This window comes from Oncorhynchus masou, chromosome 25, assembly GCF_036934945.1.
Source record: "Oncorhynchus masou masou isolate Uvic2021 chromosome 25, UVic_Omas_1.1, whole genome shotgun sequence".
NCBI lineage: Eukaryota > Metazoa > Chordata > Actinopteri > Salmoniformes > Salmonidae > Oncorhynchus > Oncorhynchus masou.
The window spans coordinates 11,970,299-11,997,466 of NC_088236.1; the positions used below are offsets into that span (position 1 = coordinate 11,970,299).

Sequence of the window (27,168 nt, forward strand, 5' to 3'; positions counted from 1 at the left end):
AGAAGAAAAAAACAATGTAATCAATTTTATAATCAGGCTGTAAAGTAACAATATGTGGAAAAAGTCAAGGGGTCTGAATACTTTCCAAATGCACTGATATGTTACCCAATTACTGTTGTTGGGCACTGTCAGGCGGACATCTTGGACTCTGGCCTAAATGTTCCATGGCACAAATCCACAGAACAAAACACACTGATGTGAACCCACACTGGGATTTATGGGAGGTTTTATTGCATAAACAAATACAAAGATATCAAGAAGAGGGACGAGAGGGAGAAGGAGAGAAGGGAGGGATGGGGGAGAGAGAGTGGGGGGGGGTAGGAGTAGGGAGGGCAGAGAGGAGGGAGGGATGGGAGAGAGAGTAGGGGGGTAGGAGTAGGGAGGGCAGAGAGGAGGGAGGGATGGGGGAGAGAGAGTAGGGGGGTAGGAGTAGGGAGGGCAGAGAGGAGGGAGGGATGGGAGAGAGAGAGTAGGGGGGTAGGAGTAGGGAGGACAGAGAGGAGGGAGGGATGGGAGAGAGAGTAGGGGGGTAGGAGTAGGAAGGGCAGAGAGGAGGGAGGGATGGGAGAGAGAGTAGGGGGGTAGGAGTAGGGAGGGCAGAGAGGAGGGAGGGATGGGGGAGAGAGAGTAGGGGGTAGGAGTAGGGAGGGAAGAGAGGAGGGAGGGATGGGGGAGAGAGAGTAGGGGGGTAGGAGTAGGAAGGGCAGAGAGGAGGGATGGGAGAGAGAGAGTAGGGGGGTAGGAGTAGGGAGGACAGAGAGGAGGGAGGGATGGGAGAGAGAGAGTGGGGGGGTAGGAGTAGGGAGGGCAGAGAGGAGGGATGGATGGGAGAGAGAGTGGATGAGGAGGAGGGCAGAGAGGAGAGAGGGATGGGAGAAGTCTGGCAAAAAGTTTATTACCTTTGTACCAAGAACCAACACAACATCATTATCACATGTACAAATAAAAAAATGCAAAGAACATTATTTTGTAAGACCTCTAGTTAGGGCAATTACGGCACTTGAATAGACCGGATCGGTATATATGGTAGGTAAGCTACAGTGCAATTTATTTACAGTCAGTCACCTACATTGGGGTATAATACAATACCAACACACACTATAACACACTATAACGATAATGAGACTATGAGACTCTTCCCACTCAGTTATATTGTACGACTTCCTTATGAATTTCAATGAGCTTCTTTAATTTACTCATTCAACATAATATGATTGACAACGGATCAATTACACATAAAAGACATTGCATGATGCATATCGGTCAAATAACGTGTGAAATACTGAATTGACATTACGGAGCGACCCAGGTAGACGGGGCTCCCAGCCTTGAGCCAGGCTCTGTCTGTATCTGATCAGGTCAGTTCAGCACTGCATAGAATGGACGGCATGCTGTACCAGTATAGTGTAGCAATGCTACTGTGAGACAGTGGGATTGATTTAGTTTGTGACTTGTAATTAAATTGGTGCGAGAACCAAGCAGCATGGCTACCAAGAGATACACAAAAATATATATCTTTAGGGGGATGATTGAGAGATGACTTTACACTCAAAATGAAAATCAGGGTGTTTCTTTGGCACCCTATTCCCTATATAGGGGTCAGAAGTAGTCTACAAAGGGAATAGAGTGATGTAGGGTGCTACAACATATGCTGAGGGTCTCCAAGACTTTGAACATGTTAGCTCTTCCTCTACTCTGCTGGATGCTCAATTATGGAGTTGCATTAGTGCCAATAATCAAACAAAAATGATTTTTGGGTCAAATGTGGCTCTGTACGTCATGGTTGCCCCGAATTGGGGGCCCGGGGTGAGCCTGTGTCCCCTCAGGGAGGAGAGCTCGGTCCTGGGCTTCGTCCTAGACCATGGCGGCCTCCTGGGGCCTGGCCTCTTGGCTCTGGCTGGCCTCCTCCATCTCACCCTGGGGACCTTCATTACTGAAGAGGTAGTAGGGAGGGCTCTGCCGCGCCTCAATGATCAACACCCCCTCTGGCGACAAGGAGGCGAAGACCGTCACAGGGTCAACGTCGGTTGGAATCCTGGGAAGGAGAGAGAAAGAGAGAACATATGTGAGAGACTCATACATAGACGTTTAAGCTTGAGGGTCTTGAAAAGGTTGGTAACTATAACAACAGAGAGAACAGGTGTGAGAGAAAGAGCAAAAAAAATGAAGCGTACACCCCTGTGCTTGGACATCTTAAAAACATGAACCTCACCGCAGCAGTACGGCAAATACCCTTCGGTGCCAAGACACAGATTTGATTGACATCTTGTTGACAGCCTCCAGTTATATACAGAGGATTTAACACTGTCTCATAACAGCCTCCAGTTATAAACAGAGGATTTAACACTATCAGTTATAAACAGAGGGTGTAAAACTGTCCGTCAGTAGAAACCTTGGCTGCAGATGAAATTGTTGTTGAAAACTATTTTTTTCTCTCCCTCTTTGGCCTTCGCTCATTCCGAATGCGTAATCTCACACCCCAGAGATAAATGTAAATGTATTTTCCAGGTTTTCATTAAAATGTTCTGGCTGCCATCATCTTTGTGGCGCCATGAGGGAGAGAATAATAAAGAAGAAGAAGAAGAAATGAGACGGACTCGCTCCAGGCGCAGGACTGAGAAATAAAGATTCCAATTATACATAAAATGGCTGCCTGATGCAAAGTTTATTATCACCTGCAATTTCCATCTACATACATTTCTAACCAGCTCATCCCAATAGCCAGGTGAACGGGTAGCAGACAATTTCAAGTTTTTCTTTCTCCATTTTCCTCCATGGTTTTGTACTGAAAATATGATACATACTTTATATGACTAGATTAGCATAAATGGATTCCTCATAAATGTGTAGTGGGAGTGGGAAAGAGAGAGAAAGAAAGAAAGAAAGAAAGAGGGAAAATGAGAGAGAAATAGAGCAAGAGAGATTCAGTGAGATATTGTTACCTTCAGCGAAAATGTTTAAGAGAATTCTAAAGGAAAGAGAGGGAGAGAGAACGAGAGAACGAGGAAGAGACAGAGTGTAGAGCGAGAGAGAGAGAGAGTTTAGAGAGAGAGGGAGAGACATTTATTTAGTTAGAGTGAGAGAAAGAGAGAGAGAGTGAGAAAGAGAGAGAGAGAAATGAGTTCTGTGTTGACAGGAATAAAAGTGAGATACAGTATTACCTTCCGTCAAAATGTTTAGGAGAATTCTGAAGGATGGAGAGAGGAGGGCTTGTGTGATTGAACCAATATGAGATAAACTGACAGAGCTTGAAATGGTATCCTATTCCCTATGTAGTGCACTACTTTTAACCAGTCAGAATGCACTGGTCAGAATTAGTGCACTATATAGGGAATCGGTTGCTTTTTTGGACACAACCCTGCTATGATTGGACCAATATGAGATAAACAGACAGAGATTCAAAGATGACCTTGGAGAAGATAGGAAATACAGTATCATTGGAAGATAGCCCAGACAGAAGTATACTGTATGGCTCTGGGTTTGAGCTAGAACTAGCCTTGTATCCCCACAAATGTCAGTGTGGTATTTATTAACCTATACTGAGCTTTGTCTTGTCTTTTCTCACTTATGACACTGTAGTAGTATGTCCATCCCATAACAATTCTAAACACACATTCTCGTCATAGTCATATGTGTGACCTTGCTTACAGATGCTAACGTTGTCAGTCAGATAAATTGCGAGAGAGAGAGAGAAAGAAAGAAAGACAGAGAGTGAAAGATAGAGTAGCCAGAGAGAGAGAAATAAAGACAGACCCACAGACAAAGAGAGAGATAAAGAAAGAGAGAGAGAGAGAAAGAGAGAGAGAGAGAGAGAGAGAGAGTGAGCGAGAGAGAGAGAGTGAGAGAGAGAGAGAGAGAGAGAGAGAAGAGAAAACACCAGAAGGACAGAGAGGGAGGGAGGGGAGAGAAAGAGCGAGAACGGACGAGAGACAGCGACCCCAAATGGACTGGTATCTGGTCTTTGTCAAGGAGCATGGCCAAATAAAGCCCTCCGTCCATCCGTCACAGGAGTTTCCATATGAGCTGCCAAGTGTTCCTAGGTCCTTAAATAAACAACCCAGCCTCACAGGCCTAGACCTAGAGTCTACCCTCCATTTCATTAGCATAACCCCTCTACAGTCTACCATCTTCACACACAACAGACAATTGCTTGTCTATAAGACAGGAGTTCAAGGAGGCCAGTTACCAATGGATAGAAGGGAAAGAGTGAGGGGAAAGAGATCGCTCAGACACACTCATGTGTGGAAAGTTGGAAGTGACTGAAGAGTTCAGGATAAATCATCCATGGCTTCAAGGCTTCAATTCACGGTCCCCTATTTTCTCAATGCAGTATGGCATAGTCAGTGTCTCTCTGGCAAAGTCAAATCACTCATCCGTCTTATTACGAGCCACACCGGGCTGGAGAGCCTTATCTGTCCGGATGGGTTTTTTGTTTAACTCTGGCTACACTTCTTTTTATCTAGCCTATTGATTCTGTATGGCTGCCAAAAGCTGTCCAATATATATATATAAAAAAAAGAATCAGGGGTAGTGAAACAGGGCTTGGGGGAAGAGAGAGAGAGAGGAGAGATAGAAGTGAAAGAGAGAGAAAAAAATACAGAATGTGTGTGTGTGTGTGTGTGATCAGTTGTTGTGTGTGTGTGTGTGTGTGTGTGTGTGTGTGTGTGTGTGTGTGTGTGTGTGTGTGTGTGTGTGTGTGTGTGTGTGTGTGTGTGTGTGTGTGTGTGTGTGTGTGTGTGTGTGTGTGTGTGTGTGTGTGTGTGTGTGTGTGTGTGTGTGTGTGTGTGTGTGTGTGTGTGTGTGTGTGTGTGTGTGTGTGTGTGTGCCAGTGCAGCTGATGGACTGAGTCAATCTGAAGCAGTCCAGTATTATTATGTCTATCACAGGAATAGAGACAGGAGGCAAAGTGACAATGACAATCCACTCACAGCCCTGAATAACAAACACACTGAGACCTTCATAGCAGAACACACAGGAATGACATTCCAGAGAGAGACTTCCAGGGACATTGAGTTACAGTGTGTTTGCTTCTTGAATAACTAAAGTAGTTAACCTTGGCGATGCACTATATTTTCACTCCAGAACATTTAGAGAAAAATGTTCTGTAGTTAAACATTTTAATAATTTTAATTGAATTATATCTCTACAGACACCATCCTATAAAACCACAATCAATTGATAGATCAATCATGTCAAAAGAAGCCGAGGAGTATCATGAATACAGTCACAGTTAAAGGCCGTTGACTGTGACTCGGCTCAACGTGCATCAGAGTTGAATAACCTGCCAGAAATAGCCCAGCTCTAGTCTTTTAGACTAAAAACAACACACGGTTTCTCATGCATGTTACATTAGATTAGGCAGTACAGGAATGTCCTCTCTCTCTCTCTCTCTCCCTCCCTCTCTCTCTCTCTCTCTCTCCCTCCCTCTCTCTCTCTCTCTCTCCCTCCCTATCTCTCTCTCTCTCTCTCCCTCCCTCTCTCACTCTCTCTCTCTCTCTCTGTCTCTGTCTCTCCCTCTGTCTCTCTCTCTCTCTCCCTCCCTCTCTCTCTCCCTCTGTCTCTCTCTCTGTCTCTTTCTCTCTCTCTCTCCCTCTCCTCTCTCTCTCTCCCTCTCTCTCTCTCTCTCTCTCTCTCTCTCTCTCCCTCCCTCTCTCTCTCTCTCTCTCTCTCTCTCTCTGTCTCTGTCTCTCCCTCTGTCTCTCTCTCTCTCTCTCTCCCTCCCCCTCTCTCTCTCCCTCTGTCTCTCTCTCTGTCTCTTTCTCTCTCTCTCTCCCTCCCTCTCTCTCTCCCTCTGTCTCTCTCTCTGTCTCTTTCTCTCTCTCTCTCTCTCTCTCTCTCTCTCTCTCTCTCTCTCTCTCTCTCTCACTGAGTGTAGTCTACTGTACTCTACAGCCAGAGAATTCCTGTATTGAGGACAGTTATTTTTATACACACTATTCTATCTCTCAGTCCGTCTCTTGCTTCTGGTTTAGCTTAGCTGGAGCACAACGTGTGTGTGTGTGTTTGTGTGTGTGTGCGTGCGTGCAGGTGTGAGTGTTTGTGTGATCTAAGGGATTCCAATTACAAGGCTTGGTGATATGATGACAGGGAGAGTAGTGCTGGAGCCGGTGCAGACTAGCTGCCTACTAATTAGCCAAGGGGAAATGAACTACATTGAAGTGATGCCTGTAAGACACGACCTGTGTCCCAAATGGCCCCTTATTCCCTATATAGTACACTACATTTGACTGGGGCCTATAGTGTGTTGTGTACTGTAGGGAAGACAGTGCTGTTGGGAAGGCAAGCCAGTGCCCCTGTACTCATGATTAGCACCACTGTCTGATATTCCATAGTCCCAATTAACAGGGGCATGGCTCTATGGAACATACTACACACTAGATGCCTTTCTTGGGTTACTGGGACAATCAGCTGATTTTTAGATATAAGATCATATGACAATAGATGTTTAAAATGTCTGCTAGATTAGCTGTGGGAAGACTGTAGGAGGTAAGGTAATCCTAAAGGAACAACTGTTTATCGGTTGTTGATGTTTAGGGCATCTAGGAATGAGTGGCACCTTAAATATTGGCTGATATGAAAATAGCTGTTTGAAATATCTGATGACCCATGGGTAGAGTGTAGGAAGTAGGGTAAGGAACAACTGTTTATCAGTTGTTGTTATTGTTTTGCGTGCCTAGGAATGAGACAACATTTTTTTTTTTTGGATTGTATAACAATAGATGTGTGAAATGTCTGTCTGATAACCTGTAGGTATTGGGGAGACTGCTGAAAACCTGTGGGTAGTGGGGAGACTGTTGATAACCTGTAGGTACTGGGGAAACTGCTGATAATCTGTGGGTATTGGGGAGACTGCTGATAATCTGTGGGTATTGGGGAGACTGCTGATAATCTGTGGGTATTGGGGAGACTGCTGATAATCTGTGGGTATTGGGGAGACTGCTGATAATCTGTGGGTATTGGGGAGACTGCTGATAATCTGTGGGTATTGGGGAGACTGCTGATAATCTGTGGGTATTGGGGAGACTGCTGAAAACCTGTGGGTACTGGGGAGACTGCTGAAAACCTGTGGGTACTGGGGAGACTGCTGATAATCTGTGGGTATTGGGGAGACTGCTGATAATCTGTGGGTATTGGGGAGACTGCTGATAATCTGTGGGTATTGGGGAGACTGCTGATAATCTGTGGGTATTGGGGAGACTGCTGAAAACCTGTGGGTACTGGGGAGACTGCTGAAAACCTGTGGGTACTGGGGAGACTGCTGATAATCTGTGGGTATTGGGGAGACTGCTGAAAACCTGTGGGTACTGGGGAGACTGCTGAAAACCTGTGGGTACTGGGGAGACTGCTGATAATCTGTGGGTATTGGGGAGACTGCTGATAATCTGTGGGTATTGGGGAGACTGCTGATAATCTGCGGGTACTGGGGAGACTGCTGATAATCTGTGGGTACTGGGGAGACCGCTGATAATCTGTGGGTATTGGGGAGACTGCTGATAATCTGTGGGTATTGGGGAGACTGCTGATAATCTGTGGGTATTGGGGAGACTGCTGATAATCTGTGGGTATTGGGGAGACTGCTGAAAACCTGTGGGTACTGGGGAGACTGTTGATAATCTGTAGGTACTGGGGAGACTGCTGATAATCTGTGGGTATTGGGGAGACTGCTGATAATCTGTGGGTATTGGGGAGACTGCTGATAATCTGTGGGTATTGGGGAGACTGCTGATAATCTGCGGGTACTGGGGAGACCGCTTAGAACCTGAGGGTACTGGGGAAAAAACTGATAATCTGTGGGTATTGGGGAGACTGCTGATAATCTGTGGGTATTGGGGAGACTGCTGATAATCTGTGGGTACTGGGGAGGCTGCTGATAATCTGTGGGTACTGGGGAAACTGCTGATAATGTCTGGGTACTAGGGAGACCGCTGATAATCTGTGGGTCCTAGGGAGACTGCTGATAATCTGTGTTATTGGGGAAACTGCCGATAATCTGTGGGTATTGGGGAAACTGCTGATAATCTGTGGGTATTGGGGAAACTGCTGATAATCTGTGGGTATTGGGGAAACTGCTGATAATCTGTGGGTATTGGGGAAACTGCTGATAAACTCTGGGTACTGGGGAAACTCCTGATAATCTGTGGGTATTGGGGAGACGGCTGATAATCTGTGGGTACTGGGGAGACTGCTGATAATCTGTGGGTATTGGGGAGACTGCTGATATCTGTGGGTATTGGGGAGGCTGCTGATAATCTGTGGGTACAGGGGAGACTGCTGATAATCTGTGGGTACTGTGGAAACTGCTGATAATCTCTGGGTATTGGGGAGACTGCTGATAATCTCTGGGTACTAGGGAGACTGCTGATAATCTGTGGGTACTGTGGAAACTGTTGATAATCTGTGGGTACTGGGGAGGCTGTTGATAATCTGTGGGTACTAGGGAGACTGCTGATAATCTGTGGGTACTGTGGAAACTGTTGATAATCTGTAGGTACTGGGGAGGCTGTTGATAATCTGTGGGTACTGGGGAGGCTGTTGATAATCTGTGGGTACTGGGGAGGCTGCTGATAATCTGTGGGTATTGGGGAGACTGCTGATAATCTGTGGGTTCTGGGGAGGCTGCTGATAATCTGTGGGTTCTGGGGAGGCTGTTGATAATCTGTGGGTACTGGGGAGGCTGTTGATAATCTGTGGGTACTGGGGAGACTGCTGATAATCTGTGGGTATTGGGGAGACTGCTGATAATCTGTGGGTTCTGGGGAGGCTGCTGATAATCTGTGGGTTCTGGGGAGACTGCTGATAATCTGTGGGTTCTGGGGAGGCTGTTGATAATCTGTGGGTACTGGGGAAACTGCAATAAGTAAAGTGACCCTAAATGCGCATTGGTTTATCGGTGGTTGTTTTTGTTATTGTTGTTGTTGTTGTTGTTATTGTTCCAGGCAGCTACGGATACTCACTGTATCTTCTTTGTGAAGTTCTTTGTCACGATGCCTCCTTCCTCCTGCTTCTCTTCATGTTTCCCTGTTGGAAAAACAACATGAAATACAATGAACAGAGTGCAACGACCCCAACAAGTGATACTTTGTCAAATTGTGTCATCTCCCTTGCTTGGTCAACGCTTCTGATAGGTGGGAGATGCAATCAGCAACATGTCATGTTGCAATAATCTCACTGTCGTTATCTGAAACGCAGGATTGTGGAGTCCAGAAGTTAACATGGAGTTGAGACATAGTCCTTGGTGTAAGGGTGGGTCATATAATTAAATTAAATTCAACTCAAATGGGCAGCAGGTAGCCTAGTTGTTAGAGCGTTGGACCAGTAACCGAAAGGTTGCTGGATCGAATCCATGAACTGACAAGGTAAAAATCTGATGTTCTGCCCTTGAACAAGGCAGTTAACCCACTGTTCCCTGGTAGGCAGTCATTGTAAATAAGAGTTTGTTCTTAACTGACATTCCTACCCATTTCCCATCTTAACCCTACTTCTTCTCAGATGATGAAATCACCAACCCTGACAGAGGGAGGAAGCGAGAAATGGAAGGAAAGATCTGGGAAGCTCCAGAATGAAGGACACCTCATCTTAATAAAGTCCTGTTTATGACTCCTGTCAGTGCAGCTGCTCTGAATGCTAAATGTCAGCGTAGCAGCCACTGCCCTACCCTCTGCTCCGTCCCACCCAGCTATGTGCAACCGTATACCCCCGCTGTGTGACGTCTACACCTAAGGAAAGTGCTGGACTGGCCTAGAGCTCTGGAGAGAACAGAAACATAACCACAGCTCTGGTCTGGAGAGAATAGAAACATAACCACAGCTCTGGTCTGGAGAGAACAGAAACATAACCACAGCTCTGGTCTGGAGAGAACAGAAACATAACCACAGCTCTGGTCTGGAGAGAACAGAAACATAACCACAGCTCTGGTCTGGAGAGAACAGAAACATAACCACAGCTCTGGTCTGGAGAGAACAGAAACATAACCACAGCTCTGGTCTGGAGAGAAAAGAAACATAACCACAGCTCTGGTCTGGAGAGAACAGAAACATAACCACAGCTCTGGTCTGGAGAGAATGGAAACTGTCCTGGAGAGAACACAACCAACCACAGCCTCTCTCTCAGTCTCCTTAAACCTCTCACCCTCTCTCAGTCTCCTTAAACCTCTCACCCTCTCTCAGTCTCCTTAAACCTCTCACCATCTCTCAGTCTCCTTAAACCTCTCACCCTCTCTCAGTCTCCTTAAACCTCTCACCCTCTCTCAGTCTCCTTAAACCTCTCACCCTCTCTCAGTCTCCTTAAACCTCTCACCCTCTCTCAGTCCCGTGTGGTACGGATGTCACATTCCTAACTGCCTTGGTAACACACTCAGACTGCACTTGTCATATCACATTAGTTTCTTAATTTCAAGTATGATATACATCCATTCAAAGTGTCTTTTTCTTTGCTTCAGCCCCAAGGACACACTGCTTTGTGATAACTCAGAAACTATTGCAAAACCTCTGTTCAGCCAAAGTTAGGTTGACTGTTGACGGCTACTATCAACACATGACATGAGAGAAAGACTGGATACGTCAACCCCGACTTCAACATGCTTATGACATGAGAGAAAGACTGGACATGTCAACCCCGACTTCAACATGCTTATGACATGAGAGAAAGACTGGACATGTCAACCCCGACTTCAACATGCTTATGACATGAGAGAAAGACTGGACACGTCAACCCCGACTTCAACATGCTTATGACATGAGAGAAAGACTGGACATGTCAACCCCGACTTCAACATGCTTATGACATGAGAGAAAGACTGGCCACGTCAACCCCGACTTCAACATGCTTATGACATGAGAGAAAGACTGGCCACGTCAACCCCAACTTCAACATGCTTATGACACGAGAGAAAGACTGGCCACGTCAACCCCGACTTCAACATGCTTATGACATGAGAGAAAGACTGGCCACGTCAACCCCGACTTCAACATGCTTATGACATGAGAGAAAGACTGGCCACGTCAACCCCGACTTCAAAATGCTTATGACATGAGAGAAAGACTGGCCACGTCAACCCCGACTTCAAAATGCTTATGACATGAGAGAAAGACTGGCCACGTCAACCCCGACTTCAACATGCTTATGACATGAGAGAAAGACTGGCCACGTCAACCCCGACTTCAACATGCTTATGACATGAGAGAAAGACTGGACACGTCAACCCCGACTTCAACATGCTTATGACATGAGAGAAAGACTGGCCACGTCAACCCCGACTTCAACATGCTTATAACATGAGAGAAAGACTGGCCACGTCAACCCCAACTTCAACATGCTTATGACATGAGAGAAAGACTGGCCACGTCAACCCCGACTTCAACATGCTTATGACATGAGAGAAAGACTGGCCACGTCAACCCCGACTTCAACATGCTTATGACATGAGAGAAAGACTGGCCACGTCAACCCCGACTTCAACATGCTTATGACATGAGAGAAAGACTGGCCACGTCAACCCCGACTTCAACATGCTTATGACATGAGATAAAGACTGGCCACGTCAACCCCGACTTCAACATGCTTATGACATGAGATAAAGACTGGCCACGTCAACCCCGACTTCAACATGCTTATGACATGAGATAAAGACTGGCCACGTCAACCCCGACTTCAACATGCTTATGACATGAGATAAAGACTGGCCACGTCAACCCCGACTTCAACATGCTTATGACATGAGAGAAAGACTGGCCACGTCAACCCCGACTTCAACATGCTTATGACATGAGAGAAAGACTGGCCACGTCAACCCCGACTTCAACATGCTTATGACATGAGAGAAAGACTGGCCACGTCAACCCCGACTTCAACATGCTTATGACATGCTCACACAGACACACACTTAGAACAGGTCAGGTCACAGAGGTAGGCAGTCAGGAAGAGCCCCCAGAGGCAGGCAGGTAGTCAGGAAGAGCCCCCAGAGGCAGGCAGGTAGTCAGGAAGAGCCCCCAGAGGCAGGCAGGCAGGCAGGAAGAGCCCCCAGAGGCAGGCAGGCAGGCAGGAAGAGCCCCCAGAGGCAGGCAGGTAGTCAGGAAGAGCCCCCAGAGGCAGGCAGGTAGTCAGGAAGAGCCCCCAGAGGCAGGCAGGCCTTAGCTCCATGGCACTAGCTGACTGAATGACCCAAATGGCATACCAACACTGTGTTTATAAAAAGCTCCGTATGAGGCCTAGTCTCTTCTCTCTGGTAACTTCCACTCCATCTGGCATTCTTCAGGTGTCCGTTAAATACTTAGTCTACAGTCTAAAGAAGCCATGGACAGCTTTACATATATGTTATACTTATTTCAACTTCCATTCAGGACCTGCTAAAAACATAACAAACTCAAAGATTGTATGGACGCCCTGGATATGAGGTTTATATAACACCTGGACTTATTTAGTTCTACAATCAGCACAGTTCAGTTCATTTTACTTCAGTAAATCAGTTCAGTGCCTGGTAACACAACAAACTCAAAGATTATACTGTATGAATTGATTAAATACTCAAGGGGGGTGTAGGCACCAATCAGCAATCGCCAGGCAGAATAATACTTCCAGAAACAAGCTGTTCCGTGTATTTGGTTCCTCGGATCAGAGCATGGTAGCACAACAAGAGCATATGATTAAATAATTACCTACGGGTCTAGTCAGCTATCACCGGGCAGAATAACAGGTCCAAAACATTCTCTAATACTAACAGCAGTGTGTTGCTTGTCTCCTTCTGGACAGAGACTGTTGTCATGGGACTTCCTCACTTAAATCTATATCTGTCTCATGGGTGAGTGATTCTGGAGGCATCTGAACAGGTGCCTGGGCTTGATGAACAGGGCTGGCAATCTGCAAGTCATGGACCCTACTTCCCCATATACTGTAGGTTGTAGGGTATTCAAACATCCTTATCATATGAGCTGGCTTTTGTAAATATGTCTATTGTGTACTTTAATTGCATGTATGAGAAGATGCATATCATTTCATTTTCAAATGTGAAACACTAGCCTATATAAGTACAGTTGTTAATGTTTCTTATTGATCCCCAAAGCGACTGTACTCTGACAATAAACCCTTTTTTCTTAGATGTGTTCAAGTCAATTACTGTATATTTGAAGTAGGGCTATGGCTCTATTCAATCCGTATTGCGGAAGGTCAGCGTTACAGTGTGATTGAAATTTAAAGGCAATGTTCCCGCGTTATCGGAGATTAAGTTCACTGTAAACGCTGCATACAATATGACGCCTCAATCGGAAATTACCTTTACATTTATATCGCGCAATCTGTAACGCAGCAGAGATACAGATTGAATAGAACCTAAACTAATATGTCCTCACCTGATACTTCTACAAACCCATCTTTGGTTTTGATGTTAAGTTCCTCTGGTTTGAAGCTGTGGACGTTCACACAAACTTTCCACGGCTCTCCCGGCGTCTGGGTCGGAGAGCTGCGGGGGGACTCGCTGTATCTCGTGCTGTACACAGGCGGCTGCCCAGTTGATGCACGCGTTGGTGGAAACCCTGTGCGTAGAGTGCCCGTGAATGGTGCGGAAAGCCGCGTGCTGAGCCGGCTAGGCCGGGCCCAACCGGGCCAGTCCATTGACAAGTCTTCAGGGAAAGGGGACATCCCAAAGTCATCGTCCATAAACCGAGAGGCCAGTGACGGACTCTCTCTGAAAGGGTCTCGGGGGGCCCTCTGCCTACTCCCCAGCGTTCCCAGAGTGTAGAAGTCTTCTGCCATGATCAACTGGCTGCTGCTCCAAATAAGAAAAGTAAGAAAAAAGCGGCACCTTAAATATTGGCTCTGTCCAAGTTTACTCTCCCCAAACTGACAATTGCCAAAGTAATATAAATATTTAGTAGGCAATGAGAAACAAAGTTGTAAACCAGATGATTTGCTAAAAACAAAAGTTTATCTATGTTTTCTAGTGTTGCGCTCAAGACAGTTACGCATCGAATCAACCCAAAATAACGGACATCGACTTGTGACGATCCCTTCCCTTAGTATCCTCGAAGTTGAATACGGTCTTAGAATTGAACTGACCTTTATATCGACTGAAAGACCGTTTTATATGTCTACCGTTTTCCCTGACGGTGAGTGTGCACAACAATGTCCAGAAAGTGTGCGGTGCCTCCGGGCGCCACAACGCAACAGCTGACAGAAGAAGCCCCTCCCTGTCCGTCCAAGTTTAGCCATTAGCGCTGGATGGTGTCACTAGTCCAACAGTCCGTTGAAACCATCCATACCCCAGTGACTCATTATCTTTTTAATAGAAAATAACGCATGGCTTCAGGCGCAGCCTGGGAGATAGGTGGAGACTCAGAGGCTGTGGGAGAGCAAGGGGCAAACACACTGATGTCACCATACGGATAAAACAATATATCTAATGAGTCAGATTTGTTAGTATGTATGACGTGTATTTACGGTGTGTCTGTACAGTTGGCCGTAGTCAAAAAAATACTTTAGGGTTAGTGATTTTTCCAATAGAATCATTTAGGGTCGCCTAGTTAAATAAAGCTTACAAAAAAAGGATTGTCACCTCTATCATAATCATATTGTAATCCTGTCGATTTATTCCTGTCGAAAATAAAATGTATTTTTAAAAAACCTTTATTAGAACTAATTCTTATTTACAATGAAGGCCTACCAAAAGGCAAAACACCTCCTGTGGGGATGGGGTCTGGGATTAAAACTAAAACAAATACAAATAAATAACATATAAATATAGGACAAAACACACATCAAGACAAGAGAGACAACATGACATTATATAAAGAGAGACCTAAGACAACAACATACCAAGGCAGCAACACATGACAACACAGCACGGTAGCAACACAACCTGACAACAACATGGTAGCAACACAACATGGTAGCAGAACAAAACATCAAATGAAATCAAAGGTATTTGTCACATACACATGGTTAGCAGATGTTAATGCGAGTGTAGCGAAATGCTTGTGCTTCTAGTTCCAACAATGCAGTAATAACCAACGAGTAATCTAACCTAACAATTCCAAAACTACTACCTTATACACACACAAGTGTAAAGGGATAAAGAATATGTACATAAAGATATATGAATGAGTGATGGTACAGAGCGCCATAGGCAAGATGCAGTAGATGGTATCGAGTACAGTATATACATATGAGATGAGTAATGTAGAGTATGTAAACAAAGTGGCATAGTTTAAAGTGGCTAGTGATACATGTATTACATAAAGATGCAGTAGATGATATAGAGTATAGTATATACATATACATATGAGATGAATAATGTAGGGTATGTAAACATTATATTAAGTAGCATTGTTTAAAGTGGCTAGTGATATATTTTACATACATTTCCATCAATTCCCATTATTAAAGTGGCTGGAGTTGAGTCAGTGTCAGTGTGTTGGCAGCAGCCACTCAATGTTAGTGGTGGCTGTATAACAGTCTGATGGCCTTGAGATAGAAGCTGTTTTTCAGTCTCTCGGTTCCTGCTTTGATGCACCTGTACTGACCTCGCCTTCTGGATGATAGCGCGGTGAAGAGGCAGTGGCTCAGGTGGTTGTTGTCCTTGATGATCTTTATGGCCTTCCTGTGACATCGGGTGGTGTAGGTGTCCTGGAGGGCAGGTAGTTTTCCCCCAGTGATGCGTTGTGCAGACCTCACTACCCTCTGGAGAGCCTTACGGTTGTGGGCGGAGCAGTTGCCGTACCAGGCGGTGATACAGCCTGACAGGATGCTCTCGATTGTGCATCTGTAGAAGTTTGTGAGTGCTTTTGGTGACAAGCCAAATTTCTTCAGCCTCCTGAGGTTGAAGAGGCGCTGCTGCGCCTTCTTCACCACGCTGTCTGTGTGAGTGGACCAATTCAGTTTGTCCGTGATGTGTATGCAGAGGAACTTAAAACCTACTGCCCTCTCCACTACTGTCTCATCGATGTGGATAGGGGCTGCTCCCTCTGCTGTTTCCTGAAGTCCACAATCATCTCCTTTGTTTTGTTGACGTTGAGTATGAGGTTATTTTCCTGACACCACACTCCAAGGACCCTCACCTCCTCGTCTCGTCGTTGTTGGTAATCAAGCCCACTACTGTAGTGTCGTCCGCAAACTTAATGATTGAGTTGGAGGCGTGCATGGCCACGCAGTCGTGGGTGAACAGGGAGTACAGGAGAGGGCTCAGAACGCACCCTTGTGGGGCCCCATTGTTGAGGATCAGCGGGGTGGAGATGTTGTTACCTACCCTCACCACCTGGGGGTGGCCCGTCAGGAAGTCCAGTACCCAGTTGCACAGGGCGGGGTCGAGACCCAGGGTCTCGAGCTTGATGACGAATTTGGAGGGTACTATGGTGTTAAATGCTGAGCTGTAGTCGATGAACAGCATTCTCACATAGGTATTTCTCTTGTCCAGATGGGTTAGGGCAGTGTTCATGGTACGAACATTACTGGACACAGACAACAGCACAAAGGGCAAGAAGGTAAAGACAACAAAACATCACTCGAAGAAGCCACAACTGTCAGTAAGAGTGTCCATGATTGAGTCTTTGAATGAAGAGATTGAGATAAAACTGTCCAGTTTGAGTGTTTGTTGCAGCTCGTTCCAGTCGCTAGCTGCAGCAAACTGAAAAGACGAGCATCCTTGGGAAACCCAGGGATGTGTGTGCTTTGGGGACCTTTAACAGATTGTGACTGGCAGAACAGGTGTTGTATGTGGAGGATGAGGGCTGCAGTAGGTATCTCAGATAGGAGGGGAGTGAGGCCTAACAGATTTTCTTTAGAAGTAAGCATCAACCAGTGGGTCTTGCGATGAGTATACAGAGATGACCCGTTTAGAGAGGAGTATAGAGTGCAGTGATGTGACCTATAAGGTAATCACAATGACACAAAATATACTGCTTAAAATAGCCACCTATGGCTGTGCAGGGAATCTCTACTTTTATACCAATATTATTCTAACAGTCGTATCTTTCACTGTGCGTGAATGCAATAACTGTAATTACAGTTTTTATTTCCTTGTTTCCTGACGAAGTTGTGAATGTTTTAGTCATGTTTACATTTCACATTTTAGTCATTTATCAGACGCTCTTATCCAGACCGATTTACAGTAGTAGGTGCATACATTTTCATCGTTTTTTCGTACTGCTCGTTTTATGCAATCGTTTTTATGCTACCTAAGAAACTACTGTTAGGCAGGTTTTGCCTGTCAGCTGACTACAGTAGATTATTAAATTGTAGCCATTTCTATGTAGTTTATGAATCACTGTATTGTTATAGCTGATGATCAATGTTTTTTTTCTTGTTTGTTATTGCTAAATACAGTATTTCTTTCTCAGTGGTCCAAAAGCAATGATATTAATCTGTTTTAAGCAATATATTTTGTGTCATTGTGGTTACTATAAATGTTTATACTAACATCACTAATCTGAGGTAAAAAGTGTGCAATTACCATCAATTCGATGTGTTCAAAACATGAAGTTGTGTTATGTAACACATACTGTCCACGTACAGGAAGTTAGCGCAATAAAAAATAAATCTACATTTCAGTTTAGGCTGATATAGTGTACACATATATTTCTCACAAACTACCTGCCCTTCAGGACACCTACACCTCACCATGTCACAGGGAGGCCAAATAAAACATCAAGGACAACAACCACCTGAGCCACTGCCTGTTCACCCTGCTATCATCCAGAAGGCGAGGTCAGTACAGGCGCATCAAAGCAGGGACCGAGAGACTAAAAAACAGCTTCTATCTCAAGACCATCAGACTGTTAAACAGCCACTACTAACACAGAGAGGTTGCTGCCTACAAACACCGACTTGATATCATTGGCCACTTTAATACATGGAACACTAGTCACTTTAATAATGCCACTTTAATCATGTTTACATATCTTGCATTACTCATCTCATATGTATATACTGTTTTCTATCCTATTCCACTGCATCTTAGTCTATGCCGCTCTGACATTGCTCGTCCATATATTTATATATTCTTAATAAAATTATATTCTTAATAAAATAAGATTTGTGTGTATTGGGTATATGTTGTGAAATGGTTAGATGTTACTAGTTAGATATTGCTGCCATTGGAACTAGAAGCACAAGCATTTCGCTACACCTGCAATAACATCTGCTAAACACGTGTACATGACCAATAAAATTGGATTTGATTTGATTTACATAGTAAAAAAATGCTCTTATGCACAATTTAACCGGGCGCTCTAAAAAGAGCTCCCATAGTGACTGCAGCAGCCCCTTCATTAGCCCTGTCTTCTTATTTATTACAACCTGCCGTAGTGTTGATATTATTCCATTCATTGTTATTTCAGACCACAATTGAATAAATACCTTTGAAAATATGCAGCCGAAGTCCGACGAGTGCAGATACAAATTCATTGCTTTAATTATGACAAATGTTAAGAAAATGTTGAGCAATGTAAGAAAGTAATGACTTTTCAAATAAGTTATGTTACACGTCGTGTTTGGCTGACAATTTGTTAGCTGCGCTATCCTTACGAACTGCCTAGCATATCATTACAGCAGTTTGTACCTGTATGTTAGCTAGCTACCTAAGTAACATCGTTAGTTGGCTACTACTTCATCGGACTTGCCAGTATATTAACTATATGCTACCTAACAAACTTCCAACATTTATTGACTTGATTATTCACATAATTCTTAGCTTAGCGGTATAGTCTTTGTGCATTCTCAATGGACATTGTTCATTTGGGTGTGTTCGTAAATTCGCTCTGGCCATCTACTCCGATTTCAAAGCAATCTTGTGTGAGTGCCAGAGCGCAGAATAACTGACGAATTTACAAACACAACATCTGTTGAATATGGTCGGTGTCAGTAAACGTCAGCAAAAAATCATTACAGTCGCCAACACTCCAGATAACATGAAAACAACCTAACCAGCTCTGCTAGGGTGAGTAAAATGGTCATAATGAAGTGTTCTCTCATTTGTGTCTGGAAGTAGCTAGCAAGCTAGTCAATGTTATCCAGTTAGCTTGGGTGCATGACTGCCATTGTGAGGTCAAAACGCTCGGATCAACCCTTCTCCTCGACTAGAGCGTCCAGTGCACGTTCTGAATGCTCCAAGAGCGGAACACTCTGAATTTTGGAACTGACAATCTGACAACGCTCTGAATTTACGAACGCCCAGAGAGCACTCTGGCACTCCAGATTGAATTTACGAACAGACCCGAAGTCATAAAATGTCTACCAAGTGATGTTTTGTTATGCTAACAAGCTAGAAAGAGGTTGAATAGCAACAGAATCAACTTGCGGTAGACAGGCGTAGCGCTAGTACGCTCAACTGAAATGATACCATTAGTTTACAGTATACTAAAATGAACTAATTGTATATACTCACTATGTAGTAAACAGTATGAAAGTATGGGTATTTGAACACAGCTCGTTTGGACAATCTCACAGATGAATATGGCACAGAAACCTGAAGATTTATGTCAAACTGCAATCAAGATTAAAGAGCAGTAAACTGGGAAACAGCATCTCTCCCGTGTCTCCGGAGCACAAACTCTGTATCTTTGCCTATTTACACCAGTGATAATTACCTGAGATTCTCAATCCCTTTAACACACCATCACAGTTTGGGATTCAAGGATGCAAGTCCCTTTACACTACGATCAATAGAAAAATCCTATCAGACTTCGGAACCAGTCATATTGGAGTCCTATGGGGTTCTATCCTATAGGATAGGTTCCAAAATCCGCTAGGATTGTTTGACTAAAGGGCCCAACTGTATCACGTTTAAAAATTAAAATGAAAAATGATACTTTATGGAATTAAACTTTAAAAGGACAATCAGCAAAAATATATATATATATTTCACCTTTATTTAACCAGGTAGGCCAGTTGAGAACAAGTTCTCATTTACAACTGTGACCTGGCCAAGATAAAGCAAAGCAGTGCGACACAAACAACACAGAGTTACACATGGAATAAACATACGTACAGTCAATAACACAATAGAAAAAAATCGAGATACAGTGTGTGAAAATGAGGTAAGATTAGGGAGGTAAGGCAATAAATAGGCCATAGTGGCGAAAAATTTTTTTATTTCAGCAATTAAACACTGGGGTGATAGATGTGCAGAAGATGAATGTGCAAGTAGAGATACTGGGGTGCAAAGGAGCAAAAAAATAAATAACAATATGGGGATGAGGTAGTTGGGTGGGCTGTGTACAGGTATAGTGATCGGTAAACTGCTCCGACAGATGATGCTTAAAGTTAGTGAGGGAGTTTTAAGACTCCAGCTTCAGTGATTTTTACAATTCGTTCCAGTCATTGGCAGCAGAGAACTGGAAGGAAAGGTGGCCAAAGGTGGATTTGGCTTTGGGGATGACCAGTGAGATATATCTGCTGGAGTGCGTGCTATGGGTGGATGCTGCTATGCTGACCAGTGAGCTGAGATAAGGCGGGGCTTTACCTAGCAGAGACTTATAGATGACCTGGAGCCAGTGGGTTTGGTGACGAATATGAAGCATACAGGTTGCAGTGGTGGGTAGTATCATCTGGGGCTTTGGTGACAAAATGGATGGCACATCCAATTTGCTGAGTAGAGTGTTGGAGGCTATTTTGTAAATGACATCACCGAAGTCAAGGTTCAGTAGGATAGTCAGTTTTACGAGGGTATGTTTGGCAGCATGAGTGAAGGATGTTTTGTTGCGAAATAGGAAGCCAATTCTAGATTTAAGTTTGGATTGGAGATGCTTAATGTGAGTCTGAAAGGAGAGTTTACAGTCTAACCAGACACCTAGGTATTTGTGGTTTTCCACATATTCTAAGTCAGAAACGTCCAGAGTAGTGATGCTAGTCGGGCTGGTGGGTACAGGCAGCGATCGGTTGAAGAGCATGTATTTCGTTTTACTGGGCTTTAAGTGCAGTTGGAGGCCACGGACTGAGTGTTGTATGGCATAGAATGATATGTACCCATTGATTCTTAGTGTCTAACTTATAAATGAATGATATGTACCCATTGATTCTTGGAGAATATAACTTATAAATTAATTATATGTACACCATTGATTCTTGAATGATATGTAGCCATTGATTCTTGAAGAGTATAACTTATAAATGCCTCATGAGCTTAGCTCAACTGTCAAACCACATCAGAACCCAACATATAAGCTTGTTTAACTCCAATGTTTGTAAACAAAGTAAATGCAAACAAATAATGTATATCCTCAAAACATGGTTAAAACTATACTTTTGATATCATGGATGGTCAGTCCTTGCATCCACATCTCTGTCTGTGAATTTGAGAGTGGTTACATTTCTCCAGACCCATCCCACAGCTTTTTACCCAAACGATGGAGGGGAAAGGTTTTGTTATTGTTTCTACTGCTGATTTCCGCTTAAAGGAATTTTTATTTTTTATTTTTGTTTAGCTCACATAATAAAATGTAAAAGTATGTCTGTAAAGTGTCTGTAATATAATAAACATGTCAAAAACAAATGTACTGTAGACATTAATACATGCATTTCTATAGATTCCAGAATATTTCGTACAATGGTGGGGGAGTGCCAAGATGGAGGCATGGTGGCTTCTAAACAACGCCTCCCTGTCAGTCATCTATTGTATATATAAATAATTGCTCACAATATATGGGAAGAGGGATAAGGGTTTATTTTAAGGGTTCAAGGGGAGGACAATCCGATTTCAGCTGAAGCATTACAACAAGTCAAGCTCACACTGACACCCTGCTGTGTGCCAGTGGGAAAACGCATCCTAGCTCTCCATCTCCACATTATTGCTCGTTCACAGAGAAAATGAGAGACTGAATCATTTAACTGGAGCATCAGTCTTATCATGCGCCTTGTTATTTAACTTTCTATTTTCAACATGATCTGGGATGGAGTTCAAACACAAAGACCTCTATAACCCACTGATATAGTTTCCAATATTTCTCAATTCCCCTCAGTTTCCCAAATGTTTTCTTGGCTCGCTGTCACACCCTGATCTGTTTCACCTGTCCTCGTTATTGTCTCCAACCCCTCCAGGTGTCGCTTATTTTCCCCAGCGTATTTATCCCTGTGTTTCCTGTCTCTCTGTACCAGTGTATTTATCCCTGTGTTTCCTGTCTCTCTGTACCAGTGTATTAATCCCTGTGATTCCTGTCTCTCTGTACCAGTTCATCTTGAATGTTGCAAGTCAACCATCGTTTTCCCACGTTCTCCAGCGTTTTCCCACGTTCTCCTTTTTCTAGTCTTCATGGTTTTGACCCTTGCCTGTTTCTGGACTCTGTACCCGCCTGCCTGATCATTCTGTCTGCCTTGACCATGAGCCTGTCTGCCACTCTGTACCTCCTGGACTCTGATCTGGTTTTGAACCTTTTTGCCTGTCCACGACCATTCTCTTGCCTACTCTTTTTGATTAATACACATTGTAAGACTCCAACCATCTCCCTCCTGTGTCTGCGACTGGGTTTCGCCTTGTGCCTTGATACTCTATTATTTCTTTTTCAGAACTAGTTCAATGGCCATTATAGAAACACATCATATAATGTGATGGAAAATCAAAGAGCTTACAGCTGAGTTGACAACAGTGAGGCAATGTATCTACACACAGTACATGTGAGAAAGTTTACCATACCAATACATGTGTAGTTGCATTGATCATTTGATTGACTATTCCACAAATTCTAAATTAATTATACTTCATCCCTCATGTAACAAATGTATACAGTGCCGATGCATATTTACACCACAGTAATTACATATCCATATACATTTCACAGTTTACACTTTACCTCATGGAATGGTATATTAGGGCCCCGAGGGAGAGTGGTTCACCTCAAAAGCATAATTACTATGTAAAACACTTGTCATCTTCCTCCCAATATCTCTATACTTTTGGACAAGTCGTTGAACATTCAGATAAAGGACCTCAGATGATTATACAGTACAATGCATAGAGAACAGACCCTCTTGCCTGGCGCACATACTGAACGAAGATATACAAGGTGACAGATTAGACATAATGCAGAAATAAAACCATTTCAATGATATACAGTACGGGCAGGAGCAGCGGTTCTAGATACTAATGTTATTCAAACAGTGCACTACGAGCCCACATAATATATCATTTAACAAATGCAGTAGACTATTCATTGAGGCTAAAAGTCATGGTTGGGTTTGTCTTCTCTGACACACAAGCTTTTAGTTTCCTCTTTCTTTTTTCTGTAGTCTCGGTTGTGGCTTTTTATAGGACATCCCCTGAAGGAAATAGCATTCCCCTCAAAAGAGAAGAGGGGAATAGTTGAAAGTAACATTTAAAAAAAAGTGAAGTAGTTTTGTCTGAATCTATATGCCATTACATTGTTTATTGTAGCCTGATCCCAGATCTGTTTGGTCTCTTGCCAACTCCATTACTTTCAATGGGTGACATTGAGTTGGTGTGAAAGCACAAACAGACTGCCATTCAGACTGTTCATTGTAGAGTTTAAACCGGAACTTTCTTCATTCAGACCCTAACATTACATCATAGACACAGTAGAACCCCAGTGGCATAATGGTGTTGCATAGAAACAAACAGATACCATTACTGAGAGGTGACACAAATGCAGAAATATGATTGTAAACACGTTACAAGTATGCATGATACAAACATTTTTTATATTGTCCTTCGGACAGTCAACAAAACAAGACCGATGAAGTTCTGAAATACCAAACTCATTCAATTCAAGCAAATTATGTTACAGTGCTATTTCAGACCGTTATACAAAATAGTAGATTCATCCAATGTTGAATTTCCTCTCTGTCAAAAGGAAAAGTAAAACATTTCAACACTGTCTCTTATTCAAGTTTTAGTCTAAGGAATAGAACTCATAGAACACATATAACTCATATAACACATAGAACCCATAGAACCCATAGAACTCATAGAACACATAAAACACATAGAACAAATAAAGGTCAACCATAAATAAATACATGAGTAGATAACCACCAAGATGAATGAAAAAAATATGAAACCTACATATTAATCAGTGTTTAAATTGTCATTTAACCACTACCCCAGGTGTTGCAATTTGGGGTTGTTAGGGAAAATAATGCTTTCCTAGGTATTTTCAGGATTTCTGGATCATGATAAACCCATTTCTCAGTCTTGGCCTTCTGCAGAGTGATATGTTAATTCACCATAATTTTACAAGGAATGACATTTCAAATGGTTTCCACTTGATCAGAGTATAAATAAAACTGGCATTTGAGCTGACAAGCAGTTTGTTTGCCACCGGGACCACCTCCTCCTCCTCCATTTATCAGAGGAGGAATGTTTGTGTTCTACCTTCTGAAGAGCTGGGATCAGAGAAGCAACACACCTTTTCCTACTCTTCCTGAAAAACACGCCGTTTGAAAATACACACTTTCACAAACCTACTGAAATTGTCCCAAAAGACCTTTCTAATGCACATCCCAGATCATAAATTAAACGTGAGAGTTGTTATGAAATGAAGAGTTGATCAGAGGGTAAAAATTAACGGTGCTCCTTGATCCTTCATTGCACTCATGGACGTCAGAGGAAGAGTGTCACAAGACAAAACTCTCTCAGGACATTACAAATCCACTGGGGATGGACCAAACTCTCCCAGGACATTACAAATCCACTGAGGATGGACCAAACTGTCTCTGGGCATTACAAATCCACTGGGGATGGACCAAACTGTCTCAGGACATTACAAATCCACTGGGGATGGACCAAACTGTCTCTGGACATTACAAATCCACTGGGGATGGACCAAATTGTCTCTGGACATTACAAATCCACTGGGGATGGACCAAACTCTCTCAGCACATTACAAATCCACTGGGGATGGATCAAACTCTCTCAGGACATTACAAATCCACTGGGGATGGACCAAACTGTCTCTGGACATTGCAAATCCACTGGGGATGGACCAAACTCTCTCAGGACATTACAAATCCACTGGGGATGGACCAAACTCTCTCAGGACATTACAAATCCACTGGGGATGGACCAAACTCTCTCAGGACATTACAAATCCACTGAGGATGGACCAAACTGTCTCTGGACATTGCAAATCCACTGGGGATGGACCAAACTCTCTCAGGACATTACAAATCCACTGGGGATAGACCAAACTCTCTCAGGACATTACAAATCCACTGGGGATGGACCAAACTGTCTCTGGACATTGCAAATCCACTGGGGATGGACCAAACTCTCTCAGGACATTACAAATCCACTGGGGATGGACCAAACTCTCTCAGGACATTACAAATCCACTGGGGATGGACCAAACTCTCTCAGGACATTACAAATCCACTGGGGATGGACCAAACTGTCTCTGGACATTACAAATCCACTGGGGATGGACCAAACTCTCTCAGGACATTACAAATCCACTGGGGATAGACCAAACTCTCTCAGGACATTACAAATCCACTGGGGATAGACCAAACTCTCTCAGGACATTACAAATCCACTGGGGATGGACCAAACTCTCTCAGGACATTACAAATCCACTGGGGATGGACCAAACTGTCTCAGGACGTTACAAATCCACTGGGGATGGACCAAACTCTCTCAGAACATTACAAATCCACTGGGGATGGACCAAACTGTCTCTGGACATTACAAATCCACTGGGGATGGACCAAACTCTCTCAGGACATTACAAATCCACTGGGGATAGACCAAACTCTCTCAGGACATTACAAATCCACTGGGGATGGACCAAACTGTCTCTGGACATTACAAATCCACTGGGGATGGACCAAACTCTCTCAGGACATTACAAATCCACTGGGGATAGACCAAACTCTCTCAGGACATTACAAATCCACTGGGGATGGACCAAACTCTCTCAGGACATTACAAATCCACTGGGGATGGACCAAACTGTCTCAGGACATTACAAATCCACTGGGGATGGACCAAACTCTCTCAGGACATTACAAATCCACTGGGGATGGACAAAAATGAACGAAAGTCAAAATTCAAATCTATTTCCAGTGGTTTCTGTCTGGGTAATGTGAACAGCACTGCTACAATTCAAATGGTAATTCATCTGCCAAGCAATTCAATGTATGGTAAAAACAATTGCTTGAAGGTTCTGGCTCAGAGATCTAACATGGAATGATGCAAAGAGAGGAAAATATGTCCCCATACATTCGCCGTTCTCCTGTTGACTTGGGGAATCATAGTGCAGTCTCCTCCTCAGTCTGTTGATAACTCAGTCTGTTGCTAACTCAGTCTGTTGATAAGTCAGTTTCCTCTTCCTCAGTCTGTTGATAAGTCAGTCTCCTCTTCCTCAGTCTGTTTTATAACTCAGCGCCGGTTCTTGTTCTTGCTGTAACCATCCAACGAGTCATAGCTCCGACTCCGGCTTCGACTCCCAAAGATGGAGTTCCAAGACGAGCTGCGACTGTAGCTCCTGTAGGAGGAGTAACTCCTACTTCTTCTTCGGCTTCTACTCCTGGATCGGCTGAGGCAGAGGCCAGGGCTGGGGCTGCGACTCCTTGTGAAGAGGCTGCTCCAAGAGGATACGCTGGTAGAGCGACTGCTGGACGAAGGACTGGGACGGAAGTAGGGGATGGGTCTCTTCCTGGCACTGAGAGATGGTTAGCATGAGAGGGATTGGACTAAACACATAAAAAATAAGAAAATAAAGTTGAAATTCAATCAACTGCAAAGATTTTGGAAAACATGCATTGCGGTTTCATTCTGAATGTTTATGCTGAATCGGAGGTGCTAAGCACATTCCTCTCATGGACATTGGAAATTGGATATTGTCATGAAATCATAGCTTGTTCTTAAAACATACAGGGTGAACACCACATTGATTGATACCGGCCTAAGTAATCATGCCTGGATTGTTATGTTACTCTTTCTTTAGAAAATGATTTCAGCTCGTGTTCAGGTCAGGAGAAAGGTATTTTAGATACAGCTCTCACACCTTGAAACAACGTTATACTGTGAATATTTCAATGCATAATCATGAGCATAACTGTTTCATTTACACTGCTTTCGGAAAGTTTTCAGACCCCTTGACTTTTTCCACATTTTGTTACGTTACAGCTTTATTCTAAAAATGGATTATACAAAACATCTTCCTCATCAATCTACAAACAATACACAATAATGACGTCACAATGCCACATAATGACGTCACAATACCCCATAAT

The 27,168-nt window shown here is 43.6% G+C and overlaps 2 protein-coding genes across 3 annotated transcripts in view; both read right to left on the reverse strand.

Annotated features, from left to right (window-relative positions):
* Positions 1 to 879: 879 nt before the first annotated feature.
* LOC135513786 (heat shock protein beta-8-like) lies at positions 880 to 14,138 on the reverse strand. The gene is made up of 3 exons (XM_064936713.1): positions 13,344 to 14,138; positions 8,955 to 9,018; positions 880 to 2,035 (listed from the first exon to the last, which is right to left on the reverse strand). The coding sequence occupies exons 1-3, from the start codon at positions 13,744 to 13,746 to the stop codon at positions 1,855 to 1,857; spliced, it is 648 nt and encodes a 215-aa protein (XP_064792785.1). The 5' UTR covers positions 13,747 to 14,138; the 3' UTR covers positions 880 to 1,854.
* Positions 14,139 to 25,830: 11,692 nt separating this feature from the next.
* LOC135513787 (serine/arginine repetitive matrix protein 4-like) overlaps positions 25,831 to 27,168 on the reverse strand; it is a 141,788-nt gene continuing 140,450 nt past the window's right edge. The window contains exon 12 of one of the 2 annotated variants that reach the window (XM_064936714.1): positions 25,831 to 26,594. In XM_064936714.1, the coding sequence (XP_064792786.1) occupies positions 26,312 to 26,594 (283 nt within the window). In that variant the 3' untranslated portion in view covers positions 25,831 to 26,311. Of the gene's footprint in view, positions 26,626 to 27,168 lie in introns of both variants that reach the window. The other variant, XM_064936715.1, reaches the window with a different exon arrangement.

What these genes read in the sequence shown, in the direction of transcription:
- LOC135513786 (XM_064936713.1), bottom strand. Translation starts at nt 13,746, where the DNA reads ATGGCAGAAGACTTCTACACTCTGGGAACGCTGGGGAGTAGGCAGAGG. An exon ending in TGGGTTTGTAGAAGTATCAG is followed by an intron (nt 9,019 to 13,343) that starts GTGAGGACATAT and finishes TTTTTCCAACAG; the next exon opens with GGAAACATGAAGAGAAGCAG. An exon ending in AACTTCACAAAGAAGATACA is followed by an intron (nt 2,036 to 8,954) that starts GTGAGTATCCGT and finishes TCTCCTTCCCAG; the next exon opens with GATTCCAACCGACGTTGACC.